This window comes from Chlorocebus sabaeus, chromosome 13 (genome assembly GCF_047675955.1).
Source record: "Chlorocebus sabaeus isolate Y175 chromosome 13, mChlSab1.0.hap1, whole genome shotgun sequence".
Lineage (NCBI taxonomy): Eukaryota > Metazoa > Chordata > Mammalia > Primates > Cercopithecidae > Chlorocebus > Chlorocebus sabaeus.
The window spans coordinates 96,768,673-96,793,486 of NC_132916.1; the positions used below are offsets into that span (position 1 = coordinate 96,768,673).

The following is a 24,814-nucleotide window of genomic DNA, read 5'->3' on the forward strand; positions in this document are numbered from 1 at the left end:
GTGGCCTTGGCTGGAGCTAGTATAAATAAAATGCTCATAAGTTGAAGACAACCTGTTTTAGAATAGCATATCTGAAAATAGTTTAAGTTGTTAAAAATCATTTTAAATTTCATAGTGAAATGACTAAATCGTGTTAGAAAACATCTGAATTATTTTATTCTTATCTGGGATGATTAGAATAATCAGAGATTTAGGTACGTGCTTATAAAGAACATTAGGACAGTGGAGAGGGGTAGTGGGGAGGGTTAGTGACAATGGAATAAAGCTCCAGTAAAATCTGCTTTTTCCGCGTTAATGTTAACAGCAGTATTTTTAGAGGCATGAGGTTATACATCATTAAATCTAGGCAAGCTAATTATTGCTTTTAACATAGTACAACTTAGATTCCTTTAAGACATGTATGTTCATAAAATTGTCAAAATAAGTAAATATGCTCACATACTAAAATTACTATAGAAGATAATACAACTAGATTCTTTATTTTACAACATGATTGGTTCAGTAAATCGTTTGTCAATGAAGGTAAACTAAAAAGAAATGACAAACATGATTGGAAGCAGTATACAAAATACAGTAAGGCCTGTATTTTTCTGAATCATGGCATGCTTTGAAGCATAAGATACACCTAAGGTGTAGGTAGGTAGAATAATTTTATCTAAATGAAATTTCATTACTTTACATGCAGAGTAACGTTTGCAAACACAGTCTTTCCCCTGGGCAGGAACACTTCTGACTCTGCCAGTTCAATATCCAGCTACCTTGAGAGCACTAGTGCTGGACCGTAAGAGTTCCCTCTGTCTGGAACTCCCACTTCCTCTTAAAAAAGGAATCCCCATATCTCCTCAATGTTGACACCTTCTGTGCTCTCCAGGGTTATCTTTACGCTGTTACTAGAACTGAGAAGAGTGACCCCCTCTTCCTTATTTTTATATACCCACAGAATTTGTAACATATGCAACACTCAGAAGTCAATATTTTTCTTAAAATCTTGAAAGGTACTTAAATTTGTTTTTTCACTTAAAGTTGTGTCTTTATGTATCTTCAGGTTTTGGGGGAGGTTTTTTTTCTTTTGCAATATTTAAGTAAAGCCTGTAGAATTTTAAGAAACTTTTGAAGATAAGTTGAAAATTAGGGAAGTATTTTTTTTGTTAGTTTAAGTATTTGTTTTGTTATTTCTCTTTATTATAATCTTTCTTTTCATTTTTATAAAACAAGTCTTAAAATTTTATCTTGTGTGTTACCTAAAAATCCCTTCTGTCCTTCTAGTGACTACTCCAGTGATTACTCTGACTGGACAGCAGATGCAGGAATTAATCTGCAGCCACCAAAGAAAGTTCCTAAGAATAAAACCAAGAAAGCAGAAAGCAGTTCAGATGAAGAAGAAGAATCTGAAAAACAGAAGCAAAAACAGATTAAAAAGGAAAAGAAAAAAGTAAATGAAGAAAAAGATGGACCAATATCACCAAAGAAAAAGAAACCCAAAGAAAGAAAACAAAAGGTTTGGTTTTTAAAATTACAAATTTGGTGTTTTCTAGGGAAACAGTTTAAAGCACACATCACATGTTGAAGTACAATTGATCACAAACATTGTTGAAGTGTATCAGCAAATAATAATAGAAAAAACTCAGAAGTACACAGTAGTAAAAAAGTATACCTAAATATATTTAGTTTATTCGAGTTTTTAGATATTTAGCATGTAAAAGTATTTACTTACAAAATTGCCATATTCTAAATATTGAAATTTAATCTTAAAAAGATCAGATTTTTCTTGACAGTCTGGTGGAATTTATTTATGTGAAATACGTAATGATACAAAACATATAGTATATTAGTCTATGAATTGCCTTTATGTTTAACTATCCTTATTAATTGTTATTGCTGAAAATAAACAAAGTCTTTGAGGGAGGCACATCACACAGAGTAGAAATGACACAGCTTGTCACAATTGATCCCAAGGCAGATATGAAGCTAAAGTGGGGTAAGATTAATCTAAAGTGTGTGAGCCATAAGTTTTCAGTCCTTTGGTCAGTAGCAGTATTGATTTGATTACCACAGTTAAGTCTGGACAATTTGAGAAAAAACAGAGAATGTAAGAAATATTATAGGAAGAATATCTGTCAGCTCGTATGGAGTTGAAATTCTTCAACATAGGAATGAAAGTGAGAGCTGTTTAATTTTTGTTCTAAAGTAAATACAACACGAGGGGCATGTTTTCTGCTTCCCTAAAGACTGTAAATGGGAAGCAGTATTTGATTAAAAGGAAGATTTGTTTGTAACCTCTGCCATTTAAGTATAAGTTGTCATTTGTAGAATTAAATAGTGGGAGACCATAGGGTCTTTATTCCCACAGAGCTTTCAAAATGTATAAGAATATAATATATCTGTTTTGTTTTAAGTGTTTATTTTATCTACATTTGTTGAGTTATTGTTTCAGCTTTATAATTATGAGTTACTTTAATTTAGATTCCACAGCTGCTATTTTTCTTGTTGCCTCTTTTGCTTTTGTTTGGGGAAGCTTTACCAAAGAGAATGCCACATAGTTACCACAGTTTTTCTTTTCTACCTTGTCAGTGATGATAAATGTAGTCTGATTTGTTATTTTATATATGTAGTAGACAGATTGGTTAAAGAAAACTGATTTAGCCATGTGTCTGGCTAATAAGGTAAATATTCTTTTTCATCTCAGGACAGTTTTGGTGAACTTTTGAGGTTTGCAGTGATAAGTCACTGTGAGAACAGTTCTTTCATCCCAAGAGTACAGTTTGCTTCATCTGGTCCCCTTAATTTGATAATTTTCCTCACACTAATACCATGGGCTTCTTCGTGCACTGGCACATGTAGATCTGTTGTTAACATTTGGCATGTTTTAATTTCACTGTGTTGTTGTGACAAAGTATTGTGATGGGATGACTCTGCCAATAGAATTATGTGGGTCACTTTAAATATGGTAAGGTTAGGATACTGGAGGGTATTCCCTTTAGTTTAAATTTTGTTCACATGCCTAGCAGTGATGTAACAGTAGATGGACTTGTTCTTATTCCCTAGTCCTCTAGTTATCTTGAATAAACATACAAGTATTTCCCTTCTTAAACAGGGTCTTCTTATGTTGGAATTTCAGATGAGATTTCCTAGAGGAAATAAGATTTGAGCTGTGCCTAGAAGCATTCCCATGGTTGGAAAGGAAAGAAATTATTTATGCTTTCCATATTTAAAAAAAAACCCAAATCATGGAGCTGGAAATCTTAAAGAATACTCAATGCATTCTTAACCCCTTAATGGTTGTAATTAATAAGTCACAGAAATCTTCCTCAACCAAACATTCTAAGTTCCTCAGGAATTATTGGGCTGTAAGATTTGTCCTCATAATGATTTTTGGTGATGCCAAAGTCTTTCAGTCATACATACGATTATTCTTATTTAATATACAACTTACCTGTCTTGGTGTAAAAGTTGTTAGCTTCCCCATTGAACATAGATAATTCCTTATAGGGAGAAATACTTGCTTAGCAATTAATAGTCCGTATTGAGGCTAGAATTATGATTTTCAAGCTTTTCTGTCTTTTCCTTTTTATTAGTCAAAGGAAACCCTTTTCAAACAAACTTAGCTCCTCAGTATACAAAACTGATAAAATCAGAACTGCTCTGAATAAAACACAGTGGAAGTTCCTGGGTTGTGGGATCTCTCTGATATACTCAGTGCATAACATAATTGCTACTTTATTTGATAACTGTGCATATATCAAATTACTGTTTGGATATCAATTTACTCCTCACATCTAACACCGACAAAACTTACTTACCAAGCTTTTTTCTCAAACCCGCTGTACCCCACCCCTCTTTATCTCAGTAATGTGATGACTCTCTTAGTAGTTTATACCAGAAACCCTGGAGATATCTTTGATTCCTCTTTTTCTCTCATAGTCCACATCTAGTCCATCAGGGAATTAATTATCTAATGAATTGTAAATATATTCAGCACTTTACTGTTTTTCACCACTCCACTGCTATCACATTGGTGTGAATCACCCTGAACTCTCATTTATATTACGGTGGTAGCATCCTATGTATCTTCCTGTTTCTCCCTTTTTCTCCCTAGGGTCTATTCTTTAAAGCATAGGTTGACAGATTTTTTTCTACAGAAGGCCAGCTACTCTGCCATAATAGCATTTATAGATAATACACAAATGGGTATGGCTGTGTTCCAGTAAAAATTTATGAAAATTGTGGCAGGCTGGACTTGCCCTTGAGGGTCATGATTTGCCAATCCTTGTTCTGATGCATCCAGAGTGATCCTTTTAAAATGTAAGTGAGATCGTACTATGCTTCTACCTAAAATTCTGTAATGAACCCATCTCATGTATAGTAAATATCAAAGACCTTTACCCTAACTCTTCAGGGTAGTGCTCTTGATGTGTTTGACTGAGAAACAGTATGGTGTGGCTAATAGGAAAAAGAGGAAAATGATAACTACTACAGTTGGGAAGCAGTAGTAGTACCTATTGCAAGTAATGTTCTCTGATACCATGTTATGGCATTACTTCTTTTAGTAAACAAGTATTATTTTATAGTGATAATTACAGTACCTTGTTTTTTTAAAAAACATGAGTAAAATGTAGCAGTCTTAGTGTACAGTCATCTTTAATGTTTTACATGTGATTCACAAAAGACTTTAATCAGTTGCATAACATTTTTTTACTTATAAAAATACTAGGTTTCAAATAGTCTTAGAAAGTTCATTTTTTTCTGCGTCTAAGGTAACAACATCAAGACCATTGTGGCCACTTGCGGGTGACCAGCAAAGTTAAGGAACTTTCTCAGAGGCATAGTTTCTCATGCTGTGTAGAAGTATAATGTCCAGCTTATGGAAATAATTAGCCTTCTATATCTTGCACTACTCAGCTCCTATGAGAATATCTTATTTAGTTCTAACTTACTAGAACTAGGATAAAAAAAAAAAAAGACTCTAGGGTATCTTGGTTTGTTATCTGGAATGTTTATAAAATTGATAGCATTTTGAAAGGAAAGGAGAATACACAGAGCTTGTACTTTGGGGTTTCTGGGGATATCTTGTTACCTTGTTGTGAGTGTTGGCTGTGGATTTTTGGGTTTTGCTTCCAGTTAGTTCTCTTTGTAGACAGTGATTTGGAGAGATTGAATAACTCTGTTGCCACTGCTGCCATTTTTTTCCAGGGTAAGTGTTTTGTTGCTTAAAGGATCATCATCTCTCAGTAGTCATGGAAGATTGGTCCCAGGACCCCGTAGATAACAAAATCCAGGGATGTTCAAGTCTCTTATAAAAAATGGCATAGTATTTGCATGTGACCTACACACAGTCTCCTATATATACTTTAAATCATCTCTAGATTATTTATAATACCTAATACAGTGCCTACACATCATTTTATTTGTGTGGGTTCAGCATAGTATTTAGAATGTAGCAAATTCAAGTTTTGCCTATTGGAACTTTGTGGACTGTTTTTCCCAAATATTTTCAGTCAAGTTTGGTTGAATGCATGGATGCGGAACCCATGGATACACAGGGCCAACTGTATATAATATTGTACAGTGGTGCCCTTCCCGTTTTAGCCAATTATCTTTATAGTTATTTTAAAGAGTAGATTGGTGGATTAATGCTTTTCTGATGATTACTTAACAATGTTCTAAATTTTGTCAGAGATTGGCTGTGGGAGAACTAACTGAAAACGGTTTGACATTAGAAGAATGGTTGCCGTCAACATGGATTACCGATACTATTCCCCGGAGATGTCCATTTGTGCCACAGATGGGCGATGAGGTACTCTAAAAGTTTTAAATTATCCTTTTTTTCCTCACATAGTTTTAAACATTTTTAATAGCTCTTGAAATAGACTTCTAGAAAATTGAATCAGTTTCATAAAGTATCTCATTCTAGATGTTTGTATCTATGTATGGAGAAAGTACAATTAGGAGGGAAAATCTGATGATAATCCTCTTTGAAGCTGCTGTAAATCTAAATATCATAAGAATGAAAATTTTGTTAGTGTTTTAAAAAAGGAATGTATGTTTTAATAAGAGGAGTTTTATTGTCAGCTTTCTTTATCTTTTTAAATTAAAATATATTCATTTGTCTTAAGGCTTAATGTATAACATATTAAAGGAAAAATGAAATTTAGCACCTTATTTTCATTTAATTTTATTTCAAAAAGTGTTGTGTTTTGTTTACCCACAATGTTCATAGTTTATTAGATCTTTAAAAAATCTTTAATCTTAGAATAAGAAATACTATTTAATTTTTAAGAAACTGAGGATGAGACCATTGTTTTAGAATATGTACTTGTGAATTTAGAATGAAAATGTAAGAACTGGTCTCAACATTTCTTACTCAAGGTTAATGTCTCCTTATTTTGTACACAAATTTTAATAGGAGTGTTATCTGGTGTCCAACAGATTGACCATAAATAAATTGGGACTTAAAATAGAAGCTTCTTTAGCAAAGCATACGAATTAACAGTATAAGTGGTAATTGACACTTTAAGAAAACAAAGAAAACAAAAACTTTTTAATGCTAGAGTGATTCTAAAGAACAGTCCAAATGAATTTATTTAGAAATCCTACTTGCCTCATAAGACTTGAAGAGCACAGAGCATTACCACGTTGTTGTAGTATAGTACAGTGATAGATCTTAACATCCTGTAGCATTAAGATGTAAAATTATATTTTAATACATTATTTCAATGTGGCCAGAAAAGTTTGTAATTCCTTGTTGAATGATTTCCTTTCAAAGTGGTTAGGTTGTCTTTTTAACTGCTGGCGCTTGAAGGTGCTTGAAGGTCTTCATTATTCAGCACTATTCCGTCATTTAAAGTTCCAGCCAACTGGAACAATAATGGTATTAATGAATAGAATGAAAGTATGGGATAGTGGCTATCCCAAAATGTTACTGAAAACTTAGCGTTTTTAAGCACGCTCTTCTACTAGTGGGTGTCACACTGCTGTCTCAAGTACTAGTTCTCCAAGACAGTAGTCAGGAGTCACTTAAATATGATCTTTATGAAATGGGGGTAAATGTATGCCCTGCTGTCTTACCAGGATTTGTGTAAGGATAAAAATACATGTGAAAGTACATTTTTCATTTTAATGTTTTCTGCATATGTACAAACCACTTGCTAAAAATGTTAAGGACAGGGTTTCACCGTGTAAACATACAAAAATTAGCCAGGGGTGGTGGTGGGCACCTGTAGTCCCAGCTATTCGGGAGGCCAAGGTAGGAGAATGGCGTGAACCTGGGAGGCAGAGCTTGCAGTGAGCCGAGATCGTGCCACTGCACTCCAGCCTGGGGGACAGAGTGAGACTCCGTCTCAAAAAAAAAAAAAAAAAAAAGGAAAAAAGTGGACAATAAACTTATTAGTTACTCAACGTTATTATGCAATATAGATTAACTTATTTTGAATTTAAGAATAAAATGGTGAAACCAGAAAATAACTTTTCATCTTGACTTGTGTGTATTCAAAGTAATGTTATTTGGAACACTTTGGTTATGATTTAGTGATGTTAAGACAACTTGAGATAAAGCAGGAGGGAGAAAATGTTATAATTTCTGTTAGCTCAAAAGACATTAGATTTTCTCTTTGCAATTTCAGCTGATACCCTGTATATTGGATTAAAGGAAACACATCCAGGTTTTAATATGACTTTATTTTTTAGGTTTATTATTTCCGACAAGGACATGAAGCCTATGTTGAAATGGCCCGAAAAAATAAAATATATAGTATCAATCCCAAAAAACAACCATGGCATAAAATGGAACTACGGGTATGACTTTGATTTATTATTTAATAGCCCCAAAAATACAATTATGGATTTTGGAGAAAATTGTATCAAAGGTTACTATTAATACTATGAGAAACTGCATCATGAAGATACCTTGTTTAATTGAAGCAGTCCTAGAGAGTAGCAGGTGTTTGATTTTCATCCAGAGAAACACATGATTTGAGTGAATTTATATACTCCAATGCAGTTTATGGGTTGGGTACAAAATTTAGTTATAGTGAAAATTAGGGAATAAGTCTTAGGTAAGCTTTGTATTCATAAATTTGATGTGTATTTCTAGATTTGTCAGCAGTAGTTCAAAGTTACCAATAGGTCTTTGGAATGGTAATAGAAAACTTACTTTAGTAAAGTTCTCCATATTTTTCTTCCCTTTCTTACTTATTAAAAATTTCATTGTAACTTGCATACTATAAAGTGCACAGATCTTAAGTATAGAGCTAAGTAAATTTTTACATGTACTCAGTCATCACCATCCAAATCAAGATTTAAACCAAGAAATTTTTTCTCAACCATGTTTAGCAGTCTGTTTTGTGGTTTGTTTTGTAAAGATAGTTTCTCATATTCTCTGTCTCTCTCAGGAACAAGAACTTATGAAAATAGTTGGCATAAAGTATGAAGTGGGATTACCTACCCTTTGCTGCCTTAAACTTGCTTTTCTAGATCCTGATACCGGTAAACTGACTGGCGGATCATTTACCATGAAGTAAGGACTGTTGAAAGAGGCAATGGTTTTCTTAGTATTGTAGATTTTTTTTCAAGATTCAGATACATTTGAACATCTTTTAGGTATTTTTAGGTATGTGACCTAATCAGTTTGTTTCTGTTTGTAATTAGATACCATGATATGCCTGACGTTATAGATTTCCTAGTCTTGAGACAACAATTTGATGATGCAAAATATAGGCGATGGAATATAGGTGGGTAATTTATTTAGAAGCTATAGATGTTTGATGTGTTTTTTTTCTTAGTGATTTACTATTTTTCATAATTGAGAAAAAGATTATCAGAGAAATCTTTTTGCTATTTGTAGGAATGTTAATAACAAAGTAAGGTACTGTGTCAGAGGTATTGTTCAGTTTTGTTTAGAAGTGAAAATACTTTAGTTGATGCTTAAATTTCAAACATGTTTTTCTGTTACATTTGATTTTTTCTTTGCATGTTGTACATGTTAAATTTTTATATAAAAATATTAATAATAGAATTTATATTTGAAGCCAAAAGAAGCTTAACAAGATGTGTAAGTTTGTACTAAAGCTAAACTGACATTTTTCTTTTATTGGTTAATCCTGTTATAATCTTTAAAATTAGTATCATAAGTCTCAAAGAAGCTAAAATCCTTAAAAGTTTTCAGGCACTTAAGGTGCATTAATTTACATATAGATGATGTGCCACTTAGGAGTGCAGTTCTCTTAAAAATTTCATATAGGACCAATGTGTGTCATGGTGTGATGTGTATATGGTATGTATGGTTTGAAAAAGGACATCAATTGACATACTAGTCTATCCTTCAGTGCCATTGGAATGCATTGGCATGGTGGTTTGTCCTTTTTTGAAAACTTGTATGTGCTCTATAAAGAGAAATTAAGAAAATGCAAGTTATCGAAATCATGGACATAGAAGTTAGAAAGAAAATTTACATCTCATGTACCATTTCCCTAGAAGTTTTGAAAGATGTGTTTCATCAAATAAGGGAGTAAACCAAGAAAAGGAAAAGTATGGAATCCCCTCAAGAAACAGGAAGTCCAGAGCAGGAAAAGTTAAAAGGAATCCCAAGTAATATTCAGTAGAAGCCTCAGGATAGCAGCTACCTAGCAAGTCCAAATCTCCCTCAAGAGGAAAATCTTCAGGGGGAAAAAATTGGAACACATAACTTATCTAGGAAGTTTGTCTTCGTGCAAAATAACATTGAAGAATGTCTTTTACAGCTTGAGCTGTTAGAGATTGTGGAAAGATTTAATTGTAAATTCACTGAAAACCAAGCGTTAAAAAAATAATTATTAATTTTAGGGAAAACAAAATTATATAAGAAAGGCATTATATGCGCTTTTGCTTAGGAGCAAGCAGTATTTACATAGTCATTATTAAAAATTGAATATGGATTAAATATAATACACATGCTTTTTATGTACAGTTGTATTAAGGTTATAGTTGTCCCTTAGTATCCACAGGGAATTACTTCCAGGACCCCCATGGATACCAAAATCTTTGCATACATAGGTCCCAGAGTTGATCCTATGGAACCCCCCATTGTGAAAAGTTGACCCTTCCGTATTCATGGATTTCACATCCCACTAATACTGTATTTTCAATCTGCATTTGGTTGCTGATGTAGAATCTGCCAATACAGAGGGACAAATCTGTTTATTGGAAAAATCTGTGTGTAAGTAGACCTGGTCAGTTAAAACCCATGTCTTCAAGAATCAACTCTGATATTTACTGTCAAAAATTGATGAGTGAAGAAATCTGTAAGTCAAGAAGTAGTAGTTAAAATAGATGTAAACATTTTTCTTGGTTTTGGCTATCAGCCTTTGGTACATCTGATTTTTAAAATTTTTCACATACATTACTTGATATGATAAATTTTATTTTTTAAGGACTTGAATTTGCCAACAAATTGCAGAACAAATAATAGAGATCAAAGTTCAGGAATATTCCAGAAGTGAGCTCATAACTTCGGCAAAGTTATATGGCTGACATTGGACAAATCAGAGAGAGTTAAAATGGATGAATGTCATAATTTTCTCATTTGAATATTATGATTTTATTCTAATTTATGGGTTAATATTTTTATATCTGAGGATATATGCATTCACCTATCGACTGCCATTTAAAATTACATTAGTAATTTTTACTTCAGCCCCTCCTTAGAAATGTTTTAAGGCTTACTCTCGATGGTGGACTTCACTAGTAGTCCAGGTTCTTTGCTTAACTTTCTTGTTACTCTGCAGATACTGTTCATTATGATTAGGCACACATTATTCAGTTCTTCCTCTTTAGCATGATGATCAGTCTGTATAGGGTCATAAGATACAGCTTTTTGAAGCTCTTCATGTTTAGTGTGAAGTTGTGGTGGTGTCAAGAATGCTTCTTATTAAACTATATAGTAGCTTCTTAAGTGTCACTAGTATGCATCTGAGGAACAACTGTCAACAACTTGCAGTTGTGTCCTGTGAACTTTCTCCTGGCTCCAATTTTCTTTTTTATCATATTCTTTTACCTTGTTTTTCAAATTTTTAACTAATTTCATGCTGTATGTTTTTATAAACTTTTAAATCCTTTTTGGTAAGAAAAGGAGAACATAGATACTTTTCTCTTTATGAGTTTAAAAATAAAACTGATTCAGATTAATTGCTAACTTAATTCATTTTAACTTAACTGTGTGTCAAAAATGTAGAGTACTTTAATAGAATGCATTATTCAAAACTTACCGGGAGGTAGACCTCACCATTTCTATTTTATAGACAAGGAAAACGAAGGTCAAAAATAATTAATATATTCAAAGTTACACAGATACATTATTTGAACCCAAGTCTTTCAGACTCTAGCCTATGCTAGCCACGAGAAAACTCAAGTACTCTGATAGCTGAGGAACAGGAAAGCATTGCATAAAGGAAGTAAGTGACTTACAGTTTTCTTATGACACGGAAGGAACATGAGAAGATTTAGATAAGAAAAAGCCATAGCATTTATAGCTTGTTCAGGTCTTTGGGAAAAAGCAGGTTAAGTAATACGATGACAGCAGTCGGATAAGGAAATAGACACAAGGAGTGTCCTCTGCTTTAAAAAGACTAGTTGTTTTATTTTTGTTTCTTTTTTTGTTTCCTTTTACAGGAAAGGGAGAGTGAGTGAGTATTAAGAGTGATTGAGATGAAGGAAGACAGGTTGGATTTTATGTTGTTTTTTTTAGGACGGAGTCTTGATTGATTGTTGGTTGGGAAAACTTGCTTACAGAAAGTAAGAAATTAAAAATAGACTAAGTAATTGTTGAGTAGAATTTACCTAAATTATAATCTTCTTTGAGTGAAAAGTTTGGGTATAGTGTTAATGATGAATTTAAAATGCTAGATGGTAAAAATGCCTAAAGCAAGCGAATTTCTATATACCTTAATGAAATATAAAAAGTAGAATTGAAAACTGTTAAGTCACACTTCAAGTATGCTTACTAAATACCTTTTTTCTCTTGGTATTGCTGATTGTACTTACTTATTTTTGGAGTGTGTGTTTCACTTTTTGTCTTCTGAAGTCATACAGGCAGTTTAGGTACTTAAAGGTTTACGTTAGGAAAAAGCAGTGACAGCAGCCATGCATTTCAGAATAATGAGATAGTTTTTGTTCTTGGCCAGGTGACCGCTTCAGGTCTGTCATAGATGATGCCTGGTGGTTTGGAACAATTGAAAGCCAGGAACCTCTTCAACTTGAGTATCCTGATAGTCTGTTTCAATGCTACAATGTTTGGTAAGGAAACATTTGTTGTATTTTAGTTCACCTAGGCTTGCTGTGAATTTTTTTTCCCATCTATTAAGAGATAAAGAGACTTCTTTTAAACACAGAAGCAATTATTTTGATAATTGATTTTATTAAAATTGTGATACAATAATTTAGATTTTTTAATATAATGATTTTTCTTTCTTTAAGCTGGGACAATGGAGATACAGAAAAGATGAGTCCTTGGGATATGGAGCTTATACCTAATAATGGTAAGTGTGTGTTGGGCTTTTTGTGTCTGCATTATGGAGTTAATTTCTTAAGAAATTATTTAAGATTTGCTAACATGCTATCACTTACAGTTGCTGTGAGTATCAAATAGAAAACATTCATTCAGCAAATATTTGTTGTACACCTTGAAGTAGGGGAGATTCAGCAGCAAAGAATATAGATATAACTCTTGCCTACTTGGAATTTATGGTCTCACAGGGAAGATTGAAATTAATTTATTACAACAAAATATGAAATTTTTTTATTAATTATTATTCAAGAAAGTATGCATTTGGGAGGCAGAGACATTTTTGTAACTTTAGCAGAGTGCTTAAAGTGTAACATGACAGTTAAGAGGTTATGCTTTTGAGAGAGACGGACATCAGTTCATATCCTGACTTGTCATTTTTTATGTGATCTTGGCAAGTTCCATAAAGCCTCACTCCCCAACTTTTTAGGACTCGGCCTTTGAAACCATCTAAGCTAATACCTTCCTTATAGGGCTGCTTTAAGGATTAAATAGCATCATGTGTGTAAAGTGCTTATTGTAGAGTCTGACACACACAAGAGCTCAACGAAGATATAATTAATAATGACAATATAACTGTCATTGTGCATATGGCCTGACACATTCAGGATTTAATAATTAGCCTTAGGCAGTGAGTACGACGTCTTCCTTGTACTGAGAAAAGGTCATTGGGACCAAAGCCTGGAGTTTATATATTCTTTCCACTTCATTGCCCATTTTTGTTTGTTTGTAAAAAATACAACACACATACACAATTGCATAAGCCAAAAAGGGATTAAAAGGATATAGTCCAGATTTTAATAATGATTATTTATAGAGTAGGATTATAAAGACTTCATAAATTATTTTCTGTTATTCTATATTGTTTGATTTTTTTAACAATAATATATTACAGGGCGGGCATGGTGGCTCACACCTGTAATCCCAGCACTTTGGGAGGCTGAGGCAGGTGGATCACGAGGTCAGGTGTTCGAGAGCAGCCTGACCAACATGGTGAAACCCCATCTCAACTAAAAATACAAAAATCAGCCTGGTGTGGTGGCATGTGCCTGTAATCCCAGCTACTCAGGAGGCTGAGGCAGGAAAATCACTTGAACCTGGGAGGCAGAGGTTGCACTGAGCCGAGATTGCACCACTGCACTCCAGCCTGGGCAACAGAGTGAGACTCCATCTCAAAAACAACAACAATAATAATAATAACATCTGTTAGCAGATAAAAATAAGATCTTTAAAATACAAAGAGGTAAACATCTAATTTCTAACGTAGTAGAAATCATGTTTTATTAATTGAGTTACTCAGTAGTTATTGTATTCCAAAGTCAGAGAAAAAATAACTGTTGGAGAAAATAACCCAATTTCATAGACCTCAGAAATGAGAAGATGGTCATGCTGGTAAGCTAAGATTAGTTCTTTGCAGGAATTATCACTTTGAAAATTTAATGCCAATATTATGTGTTTTTATCTCACTGCTAAATTAGAGCTGTTAAAATTATAAAATATCTTAATTTGTAACCATGTTACATGGCTTATCTTTTTGTTTCTCTCGTTTATTAAAAAAAAAAGTTTAAATTTGAACTCACATTGAACTGTTGTGAATACGATAGCAGTGAAGCCAGTTGGTGTTAGAATGCCTTGGATATTTTTTAATGAATAAGTGATACTGATTCACTATTTCGTTTCCTACCTAAGTATATTGAAGGGTGGTTACTGTTGTTGTTCTATTTGGATATACATTCATACGAACCTATAGAGTTTAATTGTAGTTTGTGATGAGAATTTTGATTGTACACAAACAGTGGCATATTTTTAGTGTGTATCTGCCAAAACCTAGTCTAAAGGAAAAATTACCTAACACGTTTCTAGATTTTGAGTTACCGTAACCCTCTAGTGATTCTGTCAGCTAAAACTGTTAAAGATTCAAGCATGCAGAAAGCATACCTTCATAATTTATGAGTAATAAGCATAAGCATCATTTATGCATTTTCATAATTCTCTGTTCCTACATTCAAAAATTGAAGCTTCGATTGAAGTATTTCTAGAAAATGTCACTTTAGTTCAGTTTTACCTTGTGTATAGTTTATCAAAAGTAAACATGGCAATTATGAAGTGATTCAGAAAACTTTGAGATTTGCATATTTTATAGAAATGATTTCTGCACATGTAGCTTGATTACAGAGCAGATTTTCAGGTATAATTTTGGAGAAGTAATTATTTAGAGAATCATTTACAGTATCATTTAAAAATTAACTTAAATTTTCGTGACCCTTGAAACGTACTTTCCTGTGTTAAAATAAAGAGTATATTTACCAAATCTATACAAAATATACTTTAATTTTGTGACTATATTATCTTTACATTCTAAAGCTAACCTAAATACTAATAAGTTACCACATATTTGCAATGATCTGCTTTTCTATTTCAGCTGTATTTCCTGAAGAACTAGGTACTAGTGTTCCTTTAACTGATGGTGAGTGCAGATCACTAATCTATAAACCTCTTGATGGAGAATGGGGTACCAATCCCAGGGATGAAGAATGTGAAAGAATTGTGGCAGGAATAAACCAGTTGATGACATTAGGTAAGTAAAGGAACACATGAGTATAGAAAAAACTGGCAGAATGCAAAGTAATGGAAAAATACTGTTATTCTCCAACTAAAAATTTTTTTCACAATATCCTAAGTCAATGGTTTCAAACATTTTAAGTGGAATCTGTTTTTGAATGTGATCTTAACACGGGACTTAACTATTTAAAACAGTTATAAATTAGGTTATGTTAGCTGAATTTTAGAATAAGGGCCTCCTAGAAGTGCCAGAGGCATCTCTGAAAAATCTTTGTCCTCCACAACCCAATTTAAAACACTTGACATATTCAGACTGACATGATAGGAATTGGTGGAGGAGGGTTGAAAGCTCAATTATAATTATATGGATAGCTTGTACTGGTCTCCCCCAACTTTATATACACACACAAAATAGCTTCTTTTTAAGGGGAAAGGAGAGGGTATATTAATTGCTTTGCCTTGTTAAAAGGAAAGAAAACAATGACCACAAAACTTGATTATCTGAATTCTGGGCTTCTGAAGTAACTCTAGACTATGTGGTGGTTGGTTTGTAGCAACCGTCTCTCTCAGTAAGGAATCAGCTGCAAAGAGTCCAGAGAGAAATTAACATGAGTAAGAAGAGCTGGATGGATACACACAGTGAGGAATATTCAAATCTGAAGTATTTTATAAAATGCCATCACTTTATAGGAATAGCCATATAAATACTACCTTAAATAATTTTAGCAATATTTTAGGATATTAAGTATTATATGTGAATTAGCAAAAAAGTGGGAGTAATCCTAACTAGTTACAGTTTTTGCTGTACAACTTTACAGTGTGTATTGGATCAGTAGTATCACTGAATCAAAACTTCTGGGTCTGTTTCCTTTTCTCTACTTGTCTGATATTTCTCAGAATAATGTAAAGTTGAGATAAGGGAATAAGTTTTGAGAAAGTCAAAGGTTAGATTTGAAGGCAGTATGTTACAGTGTTAATAATAGAATGGTTTTGTCAAATATAGATTCAGGAATGGCCAACTGTCAATTATGGCAATGTGTGTGTACTTAGAAGGTCTGATATATGTATATATAATTTGTTTCTTTCTCCCAGTGAACCTATGAATACCCCTAGAATTTGGCAATATATATGTAGACATAAGAAAAAGTGAGATTCTTCATGTCAGCTAAACTATATTGTTTGTGAAAAGACAGTGGCAGACTAATGATTATGTAGATAAGGACTTTTTAAGTCTTAATTCAAGTAGAATTCTTCTTGAATTATTTTAAGCATACAAAAATAAATTTACAAACTTATCTCTTTATTTTAGATATTGCCTCAGCATTTGTGGCCCCCGTGGATCTGCAAGCCTATCCCATGTATTGCACAGTAGTGGCATATCCAACGGATCTAAGTACAATTAAACAAAGACTGGAAAACAGGTTTTACAGGTTAGAACCATTTGATGTAGCTACTATCAAAGGAAAGCTGGTGATCTTTCCACCCATTTACTGATCTTTAGCAGTGTTTCTCAACTTTTTGTATATATGAATGCACATAAGAATCACCTGGGGATTATGTTAAAATGTAGAATCTTATTCAGTAGATTTGGAGTGGGACTGGAGATTCTGCGTTTCTAACAAGTACCAGTAATGCCAATGCTGCTGGTCTTTAGACACTTAAAATACAATTCCTAGGTACAGTTATTCCTAGAGGCTGGAATGATTTTATGCTCACTGTCTTTATATTGTATTCTATAAAGCAAGGCAAGTTATTTCATGTTCTCCTAGATAACATTAAAATATTTATTTGTTCGTTGATTTTTAATAGAATATATAATAAAAATTATGTATTTGTATTATGTATTTTGTTCTTATTTTGCCTATATTCAGCTTATCATTACTTATAACACTGAAATTTGAAAATACTCAGTTTTTCATAGTTGTAGTTTAGCATGAAAAAGAATTAGAATTAAATGGCCCAGGCATAATTTCAATTAATTTTCATTATCTAGGTAATTTTGTTAAATGTCTTTAATCTTCAATAGGCTTTATAGGTTTATTACCTAAAATGTTTTGTCAAAAATATGTTTATAGCTTTTAAATAATAGAATCCTATTTTTAGTTTTAATGTTTCTCATATAACCTTTGCTTAGCAGTCCAACAATTTAATTTGTGTAACATTGCATTAAAACTTTTTGTGACCAGTTATTTATTACTGAAGTCCTTTCCATTATTCTTCTTTTTTAACTTACAGAAGTTTTATTCATATTTTGTACTAATATTTTTCTGTATAAAATGTGCCTTTGGTTCTTTTTATGACTTAAATTTTATTTCCGTATCTCATTGTGAGGGGCTATCCTGTGCCTGTACCCACTAGATGCCAGTAGCAGCCCCCTAGTTGTGAAAACCAAAAATGTAATCAGACATTGTCACATGTCTTCTGGGGAGCATAATTACCCTTGATTGAGAACCACTGGAATAAAGAAAACAAATATATTAAACTTGAGTTTCTAAAGATTTTTCTGATCTTCTTAGGTGTTTTTGCTGTTGCTTCCTTGATATTTGTCAAAAAGCGTAGAGATAGGGAGAAAATCCTCTATGCTATGTGGTTCCCAACCATCCCACCCTCAAAGCATTCTTCAAGTCTTTTTCAGTATCAGTTGTTGGAAGTTTAAGAGAAAAAAAAAATGACGGAATTCCTAACTATATTCCTACCTTGACCCCTAAATTGCTAAAGATTGGAAGTTAAACCTAGTGCTTCAGAGATGAAACAAGACATGGGTGGGTGAGAAGGAAAGAACTGTTTGTATACATACACTAATTGTACTATAACTAGAAAGATAAGCTGCTGATATCTTCCATTATTGTTGTAAATATCTCACACATTACTCAACATGATAATTGCTAACAGATACTATACATAAGGTTTGACTTACAGTGGTTTGACTTAGATTTTTCAGCTTTACAGTGATATGAAAGGGATATGCATTCAGTAGAAACCATACTTCAAATTTTGAATTCTGATCTTTTTCTGGGCTTGTGATGTACTCTTTCATGATGCTGAGCAATGGCAGTGAGCTACAGCTCCCAGTAGCTCCCAGTCACCCATATGATCATGAAGTTAAGCCGATACTGTACAGTGTATTGTGTTGCCGTATGATTTTGCCCAACCATAGGCTAATGTAAGTGTTCTGAGCACATTTGAGGTAGGCTTGGCTGAGGTAAAATGTTTGCTAGGTTAACTATATCACATGCATTTTTGACTTAATGGTATTTTGAATTTACAGTGGGTTTATCAGGGTGTAACCCCATCATTAGTTGAGGAACATCTGTATTTCAAGATACCTTATATTTTAAATAGGCTTTTGGCATTACCCTAGTTTTGTAGCCAATTTAGGAAAAAAAAACTTTTGGAACACAATACTTACATGAATTAGAAATTGCCTGTTTTCCAACCTGATAATAAACTCAGTTATAAACCTGAGTTATGTTCTTATTCAATACAATGATGACTTCCAGTACTATTTCACTGTTTAAAAGTTTTTGCTTCTTCCTTCACTTATTGGTGTTAGACTTCTTATAGTTTGTTTCTCTTTCGTGATACTTCTAGTTCAGTCTCTTGTTAAACTATTACTGTCAGTTTGCCCTGCTGGTATTAATCTCACACTTATTTTACACACAGTTTTCTATATGATACACTGAAGATATCTGTGATTCTGTTATTAGATAGAGTGTTGTGAATCTTTTTGAAATGCACAGTTTTTCTTTGTTTCTATGTCCACAATTACATACAGTGTTTTTTTATTCCATGTAATTGTATTTCTGTTCACAATCAGTAAGATTTTCTAAGTGTTTTCTTCTTTATTATTTTAAGTCAGGCCACATATTAGATAATATTCTCAAAAGTTGTCCTTGGATTTTTATTTACTTTCAGAAATAAAATTATAAAACTCCAGATTTTATTTTAGCATTATCAGTTAAGTGTTCAGAAAATAATTCTCATTTAGTTAGGTTTCTTGGTAAACGAACATGCAATATTTTTATAGTTTTGTATCTCATAAGGTGGCTGTCAGTTAACTTTTCATTTGTATATGTCATTTGATTACCAATAATATAATTAGATTAAAATTACTTGTTTCCTTTTTTGTTCAGAAGTCAGGGGTCTTTATTACCAAAAAATGATAGCATACATGACAAAAATATATAAAGCCAAAACTTAAAAACTCTCCCCTTTCTACTCTCCTGCCACTCCCCATATAGATGTTCTCCCTCCCAAAAAGAGGGCATTGTTAATAGTCTGGTGTGTTCCATTCCAAGCATCTTGTATGCAAATACATAGTTATGGTTGCCCCTCTTTTTTTCCCCTAACACAAATGCAGTTATGCTTCTTTGAAAATGACTTTATAAGACCAATGGTTTTTACGATTGGTTTAGACTGAAATTGAAAAGTTGGAATGTCTTGGTTTTAAATGATGTACACATATTTCTAAATATAAGGAAGTTAAAACTTCTATATTTTGTTTTTTTAAGGCGGGTTTCTTCCCTAATGTGGGAAGTTCGATATATAGAGCATAATACACGAACATTTAATGAGCCTGGAAGCCCTATTGTGAAATCTGCTAAATTCGTGACTGATCTTCTTCTACATTTTATAAAGTAAGTTATATTTTCATATGTAATTATGATAGTTTTAATAATTAATGGCACTATAGTTCCTCTTAAAATAGAAAACATACTGTTTGTAAAGAGGAAACGTTTACGAGTAGCCAAAATAGCTCAGTTGGGAGAGCGTTAGACTGAAGATCTAAAGGTCCCTGGTTTGATCCTGGGTTTTGGAAGAAACAGGTCATTGGGTAGTAATAAGAATGAAATCATAAAAGCTGCATTACCATTGTGTTTTAAGGTTAAAATTTTTTTTAAAAGATTCTTTTCTCAATCTAACTGTTAGACAATAATAACAGTAAAGATTTATTTAACATGTAATGTTTTACCTACTTTAACTTTTCTAACCCAAGTAACAATCTTACAGGTGGAAGAGATTTATTATCTGGAATTTTGAATTGAGGAAAGTATGGCCTATAGTGGTTAACATGTATAAGGTTTCACAGTAAATGAGTGTCTGCCATCTGATTTGAGAATTTTTCATCCTAGCAGTATATTGGCCCTGTCAAGTATATTAACAAGTATTTAAGTAGTCCAGCAGGAGACTAAATTTAACTTTCATGATTCTAGTTCAAAGTCAAGATTAGTTCCTCATTGATCCCATAACAAGAGTGATAACCACTATTTACTAAGGCAGAAGTACTTTCCCTTCCTTATCTTAAGGATTTTATGCAGTCATACAATGAACTGAGCCTCCTAAGTTGAAGGCAGAGAAATGAATTCTATACTTTGTACAAAGACTGCTGTGATTCCATGTTGTTATTTTGAATTTTTTTTTTTCCTGGTTGAGAAGTAGTAACAGCATTTTAAAAGCTTACTTAGCTGTTATCAGCTTTCATTTTTACATAATGAAAACTTCAGGATTATTCAGGTTTTTTTTTTTTTTAAATAAACGTCCCTGCTTCATTCTTGTTAATGGACATAATCTTTGAGTTCCTTTTTGATTAATGTTTTTTAACTGAGAAATGCAGGTCATTTCAGTATAAGAAAACACCAAACATAATTAGTAAGGTCAATTTTGTGCCCTTTCTCTACCTTATTCTCTAAGATATCTATTGCTTTCCAATGGTTTGGAGGCCATTATTGCTATGCTTTTGTTTTCCTTATTGAAATTAGTAAGTAAGCATTATCCTCTGAAGACTCTTATGTCTGTAATTTTTTGTGTTATAACTATGTGTAGGTATATCTGTTTTTTCAAAGAGAATCAGTAGAACTACATGAGATACCATATTCATATTTCAGTGAAATAATTTAGATGAAAATTGTTAATACATTTGAAATAGTCTATGAAATGTATCTTTCAAACAGCTACTTTGAAATGTCTTTGAAATCAGATTCATGAAACACTTAAAGCATTTGTATTGTATATTCCTAAAAATAAATCCGTGGCATTTTTTTGGATGTGTATAGTTTGTTTAGAAATACTTTTTTTAGCAGATAGTTTTCAAGATATTAAGTATTCCTTGAAATTTTAATTATACTTTTTAATTGAGTTATTTGGCAAAATTTCAAGCAATTGATACATACAAAGTAATATAATGGATGCTTGGAGGTAGTATTTTTATCCTCTTAATACAGTTTCATAGGATAGATAAATCTGTAAGAAACTATAATATAAGGAAAACTGTGACAAGTAATAAGAGAATTGTATAGAAGTTTAGATGAGTGTAGGATCACTTTTAGTTGTGATGATGGGGATTCAGATACAGGGGAGGAGAAGTATGTTAAGAAGACGTTGTATTCAAGGTAGATATTGATAGATTAAGGAAACGTTAGATGAAAAGAAAGCCATTCCAGGGATAAGGAGCAGCATGAGGTAGGGAGGTTTAATTAAGGGTAATATAAAATGGGTGAGGTAGACAGTAATGAGTAGAAGTCATAGTAGAGATACAGTGCTATAAATTTGAGTTGGGGCCACATCATGGGTGGCCTTGAATGCCAATCTAAGGTTTTAGACTTTTAAAATATGAGCTCTGAGAGCAAGGGGATGTTGAAAGTATTTTGACATGAGAATAACATGTTTTACACTATGCCTTAAAAATGTTAATTTGACTGCAGTGTCTAATTTAATTGATAGAGAAGAGACAAGAAGCATAAATAGCAGATTGACTGCTATATTTGACCAACTAAGAGTTGATGAGGGCTTAATTTATGGAAGTGAGAAAGGGACAGATGCCCAGACATACTTGGGGATAGAGTTCACAGCACTGACCACTAATTGGATTTATAAGGAGGAGGAAAGGGAAAGAATAATGAAAAACCAAGATTCCCATTACTGTAAGAATGGTATGTTGTTTAAGAAAAAATAGAGAAAGGAACAAGGATATCTGGGGAGCCACTATTAAGTTTAAACATACGTGGAATTTTAGGTTATGGTAGAATGCTCAGGAGAAGGGTTAGGACAGATTGCAGGAATTTTGGAATTCATTTACACAGATAAACCACCAGTATGTAAAGTTATCAAAGCAAAAGGTACAGTGTCAAGAGAAGATGCGTAAGAACAAAGTTTTAGGAAATACATTTAAGAATAAAAGAAAGAAAGTTGGAAGACAAGAAATATATTAGCTGTTTGAAGACTGAGGAATGGAAGAAGCACAGCAGATACCTAAACAAAGACTGGGAGATGAGACTTGGGTTTGGTGTAATGATATAGTCAGGCCACACTGAAAACTCTACATAGAGTGGAGGGGTCAGGGTTAAATGTGTGTGCATATATTATTGGAGTAAGCCAATGGAGAAGAAAGCAAGCCTTCAGCTTCTACTTTTATCTTAAAATATGGTTTTAGGAACAAATTTTTAAGGAAAAAAATTATCATGGCTGTAGTCTTACATTTTAACATTTCCTTGTTATATAGGGATCAGACTTGTTATAACATAATTCCACTTTATAATTCAATGAAGAAGAAAGTGTTGTCTGATTCTGAGGTATGTAATATTTCATTATGATTACTATATTGATATTCTCTGTATAAAAATAAATTTACATATTGTAGGTAAAAGCTGTTGTGAAGATTATTTCTTGTCTAGTGTAGTTTAAAACAAAAACTGGCAGTAGAATATTATTCTTAGAGTTACAAAAAAATTTTTAATGGGAAACTTTTTAATGAGTCAGTAAAGTGCCCCAGCGTATACATTACAGTGTTCCAGTGTGTAAAGGAAATAATTGCTAATTAATCAACTATAAAGTATAATGACATTTAAAATGTTTTATGAATCTGATAAATTCTTGCCTCAAAGGAAGAAGAGAAAGATGCAGATGTGCCAGGAACTTCTACTCGAAAAAGGAAGGTAATATAGTTTTAGTTTTAGCAAGAGTACTTTATATGAATTAAAATGTATTAAGAGCTTTCTTTCTTTTTTTACTCTTAGCATTTTAGAAGACATTAAGTATGTTCAAATTAGTTTCAGTTACAAAATGTATGTTTTTTAGAACTTCGTATTTTCTTTTGTTTGAATTCTTGTGTATTACCCAATTATCTAAGACTGCATTAAAAGTACAAATTTTATTGTATAAGTGCTCTTTTATTAATATATTTGAACACTTATCGCAGGACCATCAGCCTAGACGAAGATTACGTAATAGAGCCCAGTCTTACGATATTCAAGCATGGAAGAAACAGTGTGAAGAATTGTTAAATCTCATATTTCAATGTGAAGATTCAGAGCCTTTCCGTCAGCCAGTAGATCTCCTTGAATATCCAGTAAGTGTTTTTGAAAATATTTTCTTTACCTGTCAGTTTGCTACATATCTTTTATATGACAGTTGGCTATTTTAGTTACTTTTTATGATTATTGTTCATTTCTTTATTATTTTATACATGTTCTCATTATCCATTTTACTACATAGAGAATCTAAATTTTGAATAGTGTGGTAAAATGGAAGGAGCCCTGAACCAAGACACTGTAAGAAATGGGTTATTCTGTTCCTACCAGTTGTGCAGCTTTGAGCTAGTCCCTTAGTTTTCTCATCTGAATTTTTTTTTCTTTTTGTCTTCCCTACACTGATTCTATGAATTTATTGCGGCAGTTATCTAGGGAAAAAAGAAAAATAATGCCTACGTCCTTACAGGATTATGGAGATGTAAAGAGAATATATAAAAATAATTTTTAGACCGGGCGCGGTGGCTCACGCCTGTAATCCTAGCACTTTGGGAGGCTGAGGCAGGCAGATCACAAAGTCAGGAGATCGAGACCATGCTGGCTAACATGGTGAAACCCCATCTCTACTAAAAATACAAAAAAAAAAAAATTAGCCAAGTGTGGTGGCGGGCGCCTGTAGTCCCAGCTACTCGGGAGGCTGAGGCAAGAGAATGGCGTGAACCTGGGAGGTGGAGCTTGCAGTGAGCTGAGATCCCGCTGCCTGGGCGACAGAGCGAGAGACTCGGTCTCAAAAACAAAAACAAACAAAAAAATAGTTTTTAAATGTGAAGCACTGTGTACAAATGTAAGGTGATATTGTATATATTTAGGTATGCCAATGTATAATCTTTATGGAATACATGGTAAAAAGAGCTAAGTAAACATGATCCAAGTATTTATTTTGGCATGCAATCATAGCAATCTAAATTTAGTGTAGAGTGATTTCTCATCCCTTTAAAAAGTAATTAAATGCTATATAGTTCAGGGGCCAGGTGCAGTATCTCACACCTGTAATCCCTGCACTTTGGGTGACCAAGGCGGGTGGATAACTTGAGGCCAGGAGTTTGAGACCAGCCTGACCAACATGGTGAAATCCCGTCTCTACTAAAAATGCAAAAATTACCCGGGCGTGGTGGTGGGCACCTGTAATCCGAACTATTCAGTAGGCTGAGGCAGGACAATCGCTTGAACGTGGGAGGGGGCGGTTGCAGTGAGCCGAGATGGCGCCATTGCACTCCAGCTTGGGTGACAGAGCGAGACTCTTGTCTCAAAAAAGAAAAAAGTTATGCTGTTCAGATAGCATTCATGATTTGAAATGAAAATAAAAAATGTTTTATAAGACATCATGACCTAGATGTGGTATCATTGGACATCATTATCTTATCCCTTTAAAAAGTAATTAAATGTTATATAGTTCAAGGGCTGGGCGCAGTGGCTT

The 24,814-nt window shown here is 33.1% G+C and overlaps 1 protein-coding gene and 1 non-coding gene across 3 annotated transcripts in view; both read left to right on the forward strand.

Annotated features, from left to right (window-relative positions):
* Positions 1-24,814, forward strand: part of PHIP (PHIP subunit of CUL4-Ring ligase complex) — a 132,842-nt gene that overhangs the window by 93,249 nt on the left and 14,779 nt on the right. For both annotated transcript variants that reach the window (XM_008006417.3, XM_038002179.2), the window contains exons 23-35: positions 1,267-1,498; positions 5,675-5,794; positions 7,684-7,791; positions 8,388-8,512; positions 8,644-8,726; positions 12,153-12,264; positions 12,445-12,506; positions 14,955-15,110; positions 16,404-16,524; positions 19,606-19,731; positions 22,593-22,662; positions 22,975-23,025; positions 23,289-23,438. In XM_008006417.3, the coding sequence (XP_008004608.1) occupies positions 1,267-1,498; positions 5,675-5,794; positions 7,684-7,791; positions 8,388-8,512; positions 8,644-8,726; positions 12,153-12,264; positions 12,445-12,506; positions 14,955-15,110; positions 16,404-16,524; positions 19,606-19,731; positions 22,593-22,662; positions 22,975-23,025; positions 23,289-23,438 (1,516 nt within the window). The remainder of the gene's footprint in view (positions 1-1,266; positions 1,499-5,674; positions 5,795-7,683; positions 7,792-8,387; positions 8,513-8,643; positions 8,727-12,152; positions 12,265-12,444; positions 12,507-14,954; positions 15,111-16,403; positions 16,525-19,605; positions 19,732-22,592; positions 22,663-22,974; positions 23,026-23,288; positions 23,439-24,814) is intronic.
* TRNAF-GAA (transfer RNA phenylalanine (anticodon GAA)) lies at positions 19,841-19,913 on the forward strand. The gene has a single exon. It is a non-coding gene; the product is annotated as a tRNA-Phe (tRNA).